Genomic DNA, 12165 nt, shown 5'->3' on the forward strand with positions numbered 1-12165 from the left:
CCTTCACTGCACTCGCTCTATAGCCTGCACACAATACTCCAGGTGTGGCCTCACCAACACCCCCTATACAATTGCAGTAAAATATTTCTGTTCCTATACTCAAATCTTCTCACTGTGAAGGCCAACATACCATTCACCTTCTTTACTTCCTGCTATGTCTGCTTACTTTTAGTGACTGATGCACACCAAAGCCTCATTGAGTAACTACCTCTCTCAATTTACACCCATTCAAGTAATAATCTGTCTTTCTATTATTGCTACCAAAATGGATATCCTCACATTTATCCACATTATACTGCCTCAGCCATGCAGATGCCCACACACTCAGCCTGTCCAAATTACACTGAAGCATCTCTGAATCCTCCTCACAGCTCACCCTTCCACCCAACTTTGTATCATCTGCAAATATGAAGATATTACATTCAGTTCTCTCTTCCAAATCATTCATATATAACGTGAACAGTTGGGGTCCTAGCACAGATCCCTGCGGTTTTCATTTGATTGACAGCTCAGCCTCTCTGATCTCTGTGGTTAATTTCACAGTGTTTGTTGACACAAAGTTAAATTGTTTCAAGGATTTATGGTTTGTGAAACTTTAAATAATTCACATTTTTATTAGCATGCTCCAGATGTTTTTTTCTCATAGAAGAAATTGATCATCTTTCAAAGTTATTTTTAACATCTCATCAGACACAGTGATGTTCATTGATTCTCGAAAGTGGACAGTGATTCAGTGGGCCCAGGAGTGCTCGACCTTGGCTTAGGAAATTTGAGAGGACATAAAAGCAAGGGTGGCAGGATAGAACTTGGCAGGGGGAAATGAAGGGCTATATGGGGTGGATGGAGTTGCATAACATGTCTTAGGAGACCTTTTTAAACTGACCTTTCAAAGGGTTTCTTCATGCATGCCAGTGTTCACAAGTCCTCTAATGGGCTTTGAATCGCAACTTTTGAAAATCCTGACCCAACATTTGTGAAGGAGTAGGGGATACTTACCTTTGCAATGGGGCTGGTCAAGTCGGGATTGTCAGATATGGACTCCTGGTAGGAAGCAGCCTGTACACTTTATAGCACGCCCAAAAATTGGACAGCCCAAGAATGGGATTTGGAATCCTGGAATCGCAACCCACCCTTCCTTTTCATAGGGCTCGCAAGTTAACCTGGCTTGGTGAATACCCAGGTCAATGAGTTTAAATAATAGATGAGTTTCTTAAAAAATAATGGATTGATAAAGCTGCAAAAATAGGCAGATAGTGTTGGAAAGTAGCAATTATCTAGTGGTATTATTGCGAGATTATTAATCCAGAAGTTTAGCTAATGATGGTGGAATTTGAATTCAATAAAAATATCTGGAATTAGGAATCTATGATGACCATGAAACCATTGTCAATTTTCAGAAAAACCCATCTGATTTACTTATGTCCTTTAGGGAAGGAAATCTGCTTTCCTCACCTGGCCTGGCCTACATGTGACTCCAGAGCCATAACAACGTGGTTGACTCTCAGCTTCCCACCAAAGACAACTAGGGATGGGCAATAATTGCTGGCCAGCCAGCAACAGTCATGCTCCACAAATGAATAAAAGATAAAAGAAAAGTGAGTAGTTTGTTAACCAAATAACTTTTTGCAATTGCTAAAAATTCTTACATTTTTTATTATATCATAATTCATGCAGTTTAACACCAAGCTACTGAAGATCCAGAGCACTTCAAAGAAATCACCACACCAGGATTCTTCTGCACTACCTCAGAATATCTTTAAGAGGGTGAGTTCTCAAAGAGGCAGTTTCCTGCACAGATTCTGAACCAAAAATGCTGAATTTATTTTTATATTGTTTTGTCACTGTGTTGAATTTTCACATTCTCCCTGTGTCTGTGTGGGTTTCCTCCAGGTGCTCTGGTTTCCTCCCACAATCCAAAGATGTGCGGGTTAGATTGATTGGCCATGCTAAATTAACCTTGGAGTTGGGGGTTCGGCAGAGTAAATACGTGAGGATAAGGGAACCTGTGTGAGATTGTGGTCGGTGTAAACTCAATGGGCCGAATGGCCTCCTTCGGCACTGTAGGGATTCTATGATTCTATATAAACTTGGCGGATTCTATATAAACTTGGGAAAAGAGAGTGAGGCTGACGCTGCGCAACTCTCCCTTACTTTAATCCAAGTGAAGCGCTAGTTTCGACACCATCATCATTATCACCAGTGTTCTGTTCAACCCTTGAAGTCCTGTGGCGATGGGCGAGTGGTGAAGTGGTGTGGATACACTGGGAGCTGTAGTCACGGACCTGCACGCAGGCGGCTCAGGTCTAATGTCGTTTTCCGCTGACTGATGCAGCAGTGGAACCCGGCGTCTACCTGGGCGACTGAGCAGTCCTCTTCAGGAACGCACTGCTCACCTCCGTAGAATGAGGAAGGGGTTAGAAAAGGTGCCCTAAACATTGCCTGCTTAACTACACCCTGGCCAGTTTACCGCGACTGGCAGGGATCCCATCTTGCGGTCGAACACACAAAATAAAACACAAGGTGACACCACTCACCATTGGCACTTGGAACGTGCAGACGCTTTTGGACAACCCTACAGCAGACAGACCAGAGAGCTTGCAAAATACAACACTGACACTGCAGCCCTGAGTGAAACTCATCTTGCCAACGTAGGTCAGTTGACTGAAACTGGAGGTGGATACACTTTTTTCTGGAGCAGTCATGGCCGCGATGAGTGTCGTGATGCTGGAGTTGGATTCACCATCAGGAATCACCTTGTTCAGAAACTTGATAGTCTACCCAAGGGTGTGAACGACCGGCTTATGACATTACAGCTTCCGCTACAGAACAGAAGTCAAGCCAACCTGATCAGTGCCTATGCCCTCACAATGAACAACCCGGATGAGATGAAAGACAAGTTCTACGAAGAACTGGATGCCCTACTATCAGCAGGGAGCAGTCCCGACAAGCTGATCTTGCTTGGGAAACAAAAGCGGTTTACAATTGGGTAAGACTTTAACCAAATAAATTTTACTTTACCCATAAGTGGTTAGTTTATTATAGAAATCATAGAAACCCTGCAGTGCAGAAAGAGGCCAACTGGCCTATCAAGTCTGCACCAACAACAATCTCACCCAGGCCCTACCCCAATATCCCTACATATTTACCCATTAATCCCTCTAACCTACTCATCTCAAGACACTAAGGGGCAATTTTAACATGGCCAATCAACCTAACCCACATATCTTTGCACTGTGGGAGGAAACCGGAACACCCAGAGGAAACCCATGCAGACATGAGGAGAATGTGCAAACTCTACACAGACAGTGACCCGAGCCGGGAATCAAACCCAGGTCCTGGAGCTGTGAAGCAGCAGTGCTAACTGCTGTGCTGCCCAATATTTTATCTTCCTATGGTGGCCATAGGAAGATAAAATATTTTTATACCCTGGGAAAGATGAGTTTCAAAGAAGGATAAAGACAATGAGAAATTATGAAGGAGAAAAGCATATTTGAAGAGGGGTTGGGTGTCATGTTGGGTATGGCCATGTAATACCTCCTGGATTGTGCTCTGTGCCAGGAGAAAGCTATGAAAAAAAAGCAAAGTGAAGTAGTTTTCAACCAGCCCAGAAAAGTGTTTTTGTTCTTTTTCATATAAAATTTTTAGAATTTTCCACAACACGGTGGCAAGGTGGGAGAGAGTGATTATGAATGTCTTACGGTAATATTACTGGAATTCTTTTTATAGATGAAATATCTATAGGGATTGTTGGTTTAAGGAGTGTTTATTTGTAAGTTTAACCAAATTGAAATTTTTTGGAGGGAACATTCAGTATGAATACTTTGAATCGTGTAAATATAACCTTGTGTGTTTAAGTTTTCTTTTATGACTAAATGTTTTAATTCAATATTTAAAACCTGCAAAAGTGTTACTGGAATTTGTGATACACATATCTTCCAGTAGTAAAATACAAATGGAAAATAGTTGTCAAAGCTTGCAAAGTTTTTCTCTTTGGGATTTGGTTTGGATGGCACTGGCCACCTGCTGGATCAAAACAGGGGACAGACAAGAAAGTAAGAGTTAGATCATAATCTTCCAAGATGGAAACAGAGTGAGGCAACTTCTTGCAAGCTGTGCCCAGCATACCTTAGAATTCTATCTTTTACTCTCGTTCTATGTATCTAAAACTTTGTTCTAACTCTTTTATACTCTCTCCCTGCTGCCATCAAACTTTTGAATGGCCATACAGCACGTTATGTTGCTCTTTCTCTACACCCTAGCTATGACTGTAACACTACATTCTGCACTCTTTCCTTTCCTTCTCTATGAACGGTATACCTTGTCTGTACAGTGCGCAAGAAACAATACTTTTCACTGTATACTAATATACTAATATGTAATGTACTAGGGGTCACAGGTCAAGGCGAGGGGGGTGAGGTTTAACTCAGATATCAGAGGGAAGTATTTTACACAGAGGGTGGTGGGGGCCTGGAATGCACTGTCAAGCAGGGTGGTGGAGGCGGACACGCTGGGATCGTTTAAGACTTATCTGGATAGTCACATGAGCAGACTGGGAATGGAGGGATACAAAAGAATGGTCTAACATAGAACATAGAACACTACAGCACAAACAGGCCCTTCGGCCCACGAGTTGCGCCGATCACATCAACACCTACCAACCTACAGACCTATCTATAACCCTCAATCTCATTAAACCCCATATACTCATCCAGAAGTCTTTTAAAAGACCCCAGCGAGTTCGCCTCCACCACCACTGACGGCAGCTGATTCCATTCACTCACCACCCTCTGAGTGAAAAACTTACCCCTAACATCACTTCTGAACTTCCCTCCCTGCATCTTAAATCTGTGTCCTCTCGTAGCAACCATTTCAACCCGGAGAAATAGCCTCTGAGAGTCCACCCTATCTATTCCTCTCAACATTTTGTAAACTTCTATCAGGTCGCCTCTCAACCTTCGTCTCTCCAGGGAAAAGAGTCCCAGCTCCCTCAACCTAACTTCATAAGGCATGCCTCCCAGTCCAGGCAACATCCTTGTAAATCTCCTCTGTACCCTCTCAATAGCTTCTACATCTTTCCTATAGTGAGGCAACCAGAACTGCGCACAATACTCTAAATGAGGCCTGACAAGGGTCTTATAAAGTTGCAGCATTACCTCCCGACTCCTAAACTCAATCCCTCGATTAATGAAGGCCAGTACACCATACGCCTTCTTGACCACCTCCTCCACCTGCGAGGCCGATTTAAGAGTCCTGTGGACCCGGACCCCAAGATCCTTCTGCTCTTCAACACTACTCAGACTTCTGCCCTTGATAGTGTACTCGTTCATCCTGTTGGTTCTGCCAAAATGGACGACTACACATTTATCCGCGTTGAAGTCCATCTGCCACTTCTCCGCCCAGTCCTGCATCCTATCTATGTCCTGCTGCAACTTTTGCCATCCTTCCAGACCATCCACAACACCACCGACCTTAGTGTCATCAGCGAACTTACTTACCCATCCCTCCACTTCCTCATCCAGGTCATTTATGAAAATGACAAACAACAAGGGTCCCAGAACAGATCCTTGAGGCACTCCGCTGGCGACTGACCTCCATTCAGAAAAAGCCCCATCCACAACCACTCTCTGCCTTCTGCAGGCAAGCCAGTTCTGAATCCACAAGGCCAAAGGCCCTTGGATCCCATGCCCTCTCACCTTCTCAAGAAGTCTTGCATGGGGGACCTTATCAAACGCCTTGCTGAAGCCCATGTACACTACGTCCACGGCACTTCCTTCGTCAATGTGTTCAGTCACATTATCGAAGAACTCAACTAGGCTTGTAAGGCACGACCTGCCCTTGACAAATCCATGCTGATCATGTCAAACCTCTCCAAATGTTCGTAAATCTTGTCCCTCAGAAGCCTCTCCATCAGCTTACCAACCACAGAGGTCAGACTCACCGGTCGGTAATTTCCCGGGCTATCTCTGTTCCCTTTCTTGAAAATAGGAACTACATCCGCAATCCTCCAATCCTCCGGAACCTCTCCCGTCTCCATTGACGACGCAAAGATCATCGCCAGGGGCTCTGCAATCTCTTCCCTCGCCTCCCACAGTATCCTGGGGTACATCCCATCTGGTCCAGGTGACTTATCTACCTTGATAGAATTCAAAAGTTCCAACACATCCTCCTCCTTAATATTCACGTACTCAATCTTTTCCATCTGCTGCAAATCCATAACAAAATCTCCCAGATCAGCTTCCACTGTGAATACTGAGGCAAAGTACTCGTTAAGCACCTCTGCCATTTCTTCTGGTTCCACACAAACCTTTCCCCCCTCACCTTTTATAGGTCCTATCCCTTCTCTTCTTATCCTTTTACCTTTCACATATTTATAGAAGGCCTTGGGATTCTCCTTAATCTTACCCGCCAAGGTCTTCTCATGACCCCTTCTGGCTCTCTTAATTTCCCTTTTAAGTTCCTTCCTACAGTCCTTATACTCCTCAAGATCTTTAACCTCTCCTAATTCCCTGAACCTCTTGTACACCTTCCTTTTCCTCCTGACTAGGTTCAACACAGCCTTTGTGCACCACGGTTCCCGCGACCTACCAAAACCCCCTTGTCTCATCGGAACGTTGTCATTCAGAGCTCCAGACACACATTCCTTGAATATCTGCCACCTTCCTTCGGTACTTTTCCCTAAGAACGCCTCCTTCCAGTTTATTTGTCCAAGTAACTTCCTGACTTCTTCGTATCTCCCCTTACCCCAGACAAACACCTTCCTAGCCTGCCTGATCCTATCTCGTTCCAATGCAATTGTGAAGGAGATAGAATTATGGTCACCATTTCCAAGATGCTCTCCTACCGAAAGATCCATCACCTGCCCTGGTTCATTCGCCAGTACCAGGTCAAGTACAGCCTCTCCCCTCGTAGGCTTATCCACATACTGTGTCAGGAAACCTTCCTGAACACACCTCCCCATCCAAACCCCTTACCCTAGGGATATTCCAGTCGATGTTTGGGAAATTGAAGTCTCCCATCACGACAACTCTGTTATTAAAACATCTCTCCAGAATCTGTTTCCCTATTTGCACTTCAACTTCCCTGTCACTATTGGGCGGCCTATAGAATACACCCAGCAAAGTTTTCGACCCTTTGCTGTTTGTAACTTCCACCCACAGAGATTCTGTAGACAGTCCCTCCACAACATCCTCTTTCTCTGCAGCCATGACACTGTCCCTGATCAACAGTGCCACTCCACCACCCCTTCTGCCACCCTCCCTGTCCTTCCTGAAGCACCTGAAGCCTGGCTCCTGAAGTATCCAGTCCTGTCCCTGAGACATCCAAGTCTCCGTAATGGCCACCACATCACAATCCCAAACAGCAATCCACGCCCTAAGCTCATCTACCTTATTCACTACACTCCTTGCATTAAAATATATACACTTCAGCCCCTCAGTCTGGGCATTTCCCATCTCCACCGCCTGTCTAACCTCCCTCCCATACTGCCTGCGGTCCTCCCCTACCTGGGAGCGAACCTCCTCCGTCCCAGTTTCCCCATCACATTTCCCTCCCCCCATCCTTTCTAGTTTAAAGTCCCCCCGGTAGCCTTAGCCAGTCTTCCTGCCAAGATATTAGTCCCCCTGGTATTTAAGTGCCACCCGTCCTTACTATACAGGTCCCACCTACCCCTAAAGAGGTCCCAGTGATCTAGGAACCAAAATCCCTGCCCTCTACACCAGTCCCTCAGCCACGCATTCACCCTCCACCTCATTTCATTTCTCCCCTCATTCTCCCGTGGCACAGGCAGCAATCCTGAGATTACTACCTTCGCTTTTCTCTTCCTCAGCTGCCTACCCAGTTCCCTATAGTCCCTTTTCACGAGTGCCTCCCTCTTCTTACCTACGTCAGTAGTACCTATATGTACTACAACCTCTGGTTCCTCACCCTCCCCTTTCAGGATGTCTGGGACCCGCCCAGAGACATCCCGGATCCCAACCCCAGGGAGACAAACCACCATCCGCGACTTCCTTCTACGTCCACAAAAACGCCTGTCCGCGCCCCTCACTGTGGAGTCCCCTATTAACACTACCTTTCTGCTTCCCTTTTTGATTTTTTTGGCTCACTGGCTCAGCTCCAGAGACCTGGCCACCGCTTCCTCCCTCAGATGAGCTGTCCCCCCCAGTAGTACTCAGGCCGGAGTACTTATTTTGAAGGGGGACATCCACCGGAGTGCTCTCCATCACCCGTGTTTTCCCCTTCCTAATAGTTACCCAAGTGCCCTCATCCCGTTGCCCTGGTGTGACTACCTGCTGGTAGCTCCTATCTATAACCTCCTCACTCTCCCGAACGAGCCGAAGGTCCTCGAGCTGCATTTGCAGCTCCTTAACCTGGTTTTGTAGGGCCTGCAGCTCCACACACCGAGCACAGGTGTGGATGTCTGGCAGGCCAGGAGCCTCCAAGACCTCCCACATGTTGCATTGGCAGCAACATACAGGTCTCACACTCATACTTACCCCTTATAGCAACCCAGAGGAAAAAGTAAAAAAAACTTATAACTTACCTTATCTCTTGGCCCTGTGAGCCAAAGCCCTTACAGCACACACAAAAACAAAAGCAGTCTTACCAGCTCTCTGACAGAGCCTCTCTCTCTCTCTCTCTTTTTTTAGGTTAGGGGAGGGGGGAGGGCTGGGATACTCTACCTGTGTAGAGTATCGGGAAACCCCTCCGGTCTAATTTATAGTAGGGTGAAAAAAAAAAGTGACCCGAGTGCTCTCGCAACTACTTCCGGGGTCAAACTTAAAACAATCAAAAAAACCCCCCACTAAACTCACTAAACAAAGTTAGTTTTTAAAAGAAAGAAAAAGTCGCTGAACTCACCCACAAGCTCTCCACTCGCAAATCGCAGCCTCTCTTCAGTGCTCCCACGGAACAATGAGCAATGAGTCTAGTTGGACTAATGAGCGGCACAGGCTTGGTGGGCCGAAGGGCCTATTTCCTGTGCTGTATTGTTCTTTGTTCTTTATATGTGACAATAATAAATCAAATCAAATAAATGGATCAGCCGTGATCTAACAGTAGTGTAAGTTTGAAGGGCTAAATGGTGTACTCCTATGTAACCCTCATTCTTCTAAGCCCCAGAGAATGTAAACATAATTTACTCCAGACTCTCAACATCTGACAATCCCCTTATTCCAAGGACCAATCTAGTGAACCTTCACTGTACCGACACCAGTATACATGTACAAATATATCCTTCCTTGAATATGTAGACCAAAATTTCCTAAAACATTCCTGGTGTGATCTCTCCAAAGCCCCAGACAATTGGAGCAAGACTTATTTTAATCCTGTATCCAATCCCCTTGCAATAAAGGCCAACATGTCATTTGTTTTTCCAATTGCTTGCCACATGCTAACATTTTGCTTTTCTTGCACAAGTACACACAATTCTCTTTGAATATCACATTTACAAGGGTCGCACCTTTTAAAAAATATTCTGCTTTCTATTCTTACAACCAAAGCCAGTCACTTAAGTTATCTCTATCTCTTAGCAGCATCTTTCTGTCCTCGTCATACTTTACATTTCCACCTAGCTTTGTATTACCAGAAAACCTTTCAGACTCTCACTTATGTTCAAAGCCATTCAAAGCCATTCTCTAGATGTAACAGGGATGAGCGACTAAAACTAAGTAATATGTTAAAATGATTTTATTGAATATTGAACAATGAATATAATAATATAATTATGATTGAAAATATATAAAGAAAGAGAAAAATAAATAAAAAGGAACACAGCTAACTTTATTGAGAAGAGAAAGTTCTTTGTTTATATCTGAAGAAAAAAAGAAAGACAGATTAAGTACAAACAGTAACCCCAAATTGGTCTGTACCATGATAGTTCCCCAAATTGGTACATACAATACCATCCCCTTTGTACAAACTTTACTAATCGCTAAGTAATCTCAAAAGATGGGCACTAAGGTCAATCACTCTGTTCCCAATCCTTCATTCCATTTCCAGTGGTGTCTATTCCACTATGGCTTCAACCCTGAGTCCCCAAAGCAATGTCTCTTCTAAATAAAATTCCTACCTGCATTCCAGCATTTTGAGGCCAAATGCAGTCGTCCCCAAAACAAATCTCAGCTCTAATCAGTTTTTCTTGCAATGACTGCAAGGCCATGTAGGTTTAACAATATTCAACTTGTTTACCAAGCTCTTGGTTATGTCTTTTCATCAGCTCCATCAGACAAACTTCATTCCCCAATGCTTTAGGTGACCACATCATATAAGGTTACTTAGCGACTTTGTAATCTAACGGTCACTGGATGCAGTAAACCAGGATCCTGATAAACAACAGACAACTTATTTTGGTATTGTAGTTTGAAAAATAGAAAACAAAGATGTAGGCCTGAATTCTCTGACTTCGCCTGCAGCTGAGATTCTCCAGTCCTGCTGCTGTGAGCAGAGATTTGGCTGAGTGGCAAATTCTTTGTTCACATTCACAGCTACGGTGGAGAATTTCAGCCATTGTCTCAACACCAGCCTCATGGCATTTTAACTGAAAATGAGGTCTAAAAAAACAAAGAAAAAATTAATCAAAGCACAACCATAGTTGTGTTAGGATTAATGTCTGCCAAACTGAGAATAAATACAAAATGACATAAAATATTCACTATAAGCTTAAAATCAAGAATAAAGCAGAAATAACATACGAATACAAAATTACAAAAATTAATGGCTGCAAGCCTCTTTTCTCTTTGTCTTTGTTATGAATAGAGATTATGAATAGCCAAGGCCCCAGTACTGACGTTTTTGGCAGTCCACAAGTCACAGCTGGACAATCTAAAAATGACCCATTTATCCCCATCTTTGCTTCCTATCAATTAACTAATCCTCTATTTGTGTTTTTCCATGAACATATGTACATACGAACATATGAATTTGGAGCAGAAGTAAGGCATTTGGCATTTCGAGCCAGCTCTCCACCTTCCTGCCCACCCCCATACCCTTTATTCCTTGCCAATCAAGAATCTCTTAATGGCTGATGTGAGAATGGTGAAATAATCAAAAGATTTGTTTCTCTTTCTGACAGAAGCTACAACATTTACAAGAGGAAAAGAACCGAGAGATTGTAGCACTTCGTCGGACTATTCGTGAACTTGAACAGCAGCGGGATTGTACTCAGGACTTGCACCTTAAACGTCGAAGGTTTTAGTATCAATCTATTTTGATGCAGTGTTTAGTTAGACATTAACATAAAGCTTGAATTGAGATCGCAATGTTGTTGACACATACTTATGCTTTATGAGGATCTCTGGGAGTGGAAAATTATAATCTGTTGCCTCCAGTTTCTGCCTTGGTGTTCATGCATTGTTTGATGTTGTTTTAAATAAATATTGTAATTCTAATTAATTTTGCAATAAAATTCAGACAGTGGAGCAGGTAAATAGTACTGTTAAGAAGATCAAGAATTTTAATAGCTCTTCTGAAGTCATTATGGAATTCCTCCTTTATGCAGCCTCAATAAATCCAACATTTTGGGCAGAATTTGAATGTGGAATGAACGTGAATTTTGTTGTGGTAGAAGCTGGAGGGATTCTCATGGTTCCAACCAGGACCAAATGGGATAGCAATGAATAAAAAAACACAAGTAGGATGCTGGACAAATAGTGGCAGCAGTGGCAACAATGAATACCATCTGCAAGAACTCATTAGACTGTTTAGGCAGTACCTTCCAAACCCATGACCACTAGCATTTACTTTGTAAAAGCACTTTACTATGTGAAGTTAAGGCGCATGGGATTGTTGGCAGTGTTTTAAGATGGATAGAAAGCTGGTTAGCAGATAGGAAGCAAACAGTGAGCATAAATGGGTCTTTTTTCTGATTGGCAGTCAATGATTAGTGGGATTTACATTACAACAGTTTACCTTATATATTAATGATTTGGAAGAAAGAACTGAATATTATTTCCAAATTTGCAGATAACACAAAGTTGGATGAGAAGGTGAGCTGTGAGGAGTGTGTAGAGATGCTTCAGCGTATTTGGACAAGTTGAGTGGATGGGATTATGCATTGCAGATGCAGTGCAATGTGGATAAAGATAGTTTATCCGCGTTGGGAGCAATAATAGGAAGACAGAATATTACATGAATGGGTGTAAATTGAAGGAAGTGGATACTCAACAAGAT

The 12165-nt window shown here is 43.5% G+C and overlaps 1 protein-coding gene across 1 annotated transcript in view; it reads left to right on the plus strand.

Annotated features, from left to right (window-relative positions):
• Positions 1–11191, plus strand: part of ccdc152 (coiled-coil domain containing 152) — an 88950-nt gene extending 77759 nt beyond the window's left edge. The window contains exons 7-8 of the mRNA XM_080189561.1: positions 1675–1764; positions 11069–11191. Of these exons, the coding sequence (XP_080045687.1) occupies positions 1675–1764; positions 11069–11191 (213 nt within the window). The remainder of the gene's footprint in view (positions 1–1674; positions 1765–11068) is intronic.
• The last annotated feature ends 974 nt before the right edge of the window (positions 11192–12165 follow it).

Source organism: Carcharhinus amblyrhynchos, chromosome 5 (assembly GCF_965287045.1).
Source record: "Carcharhinus amblyrhynchos chromosome 5, sCarAmb.v2.hapA, whole genome shotgun sequence".
NCBI lineage: Eukaryota > Metazoa > Chordata > Chondrichthyes > Carcharhiniformes > Carcharhinidae > Carcharhinus > Carcharhinus amblyrhynchos.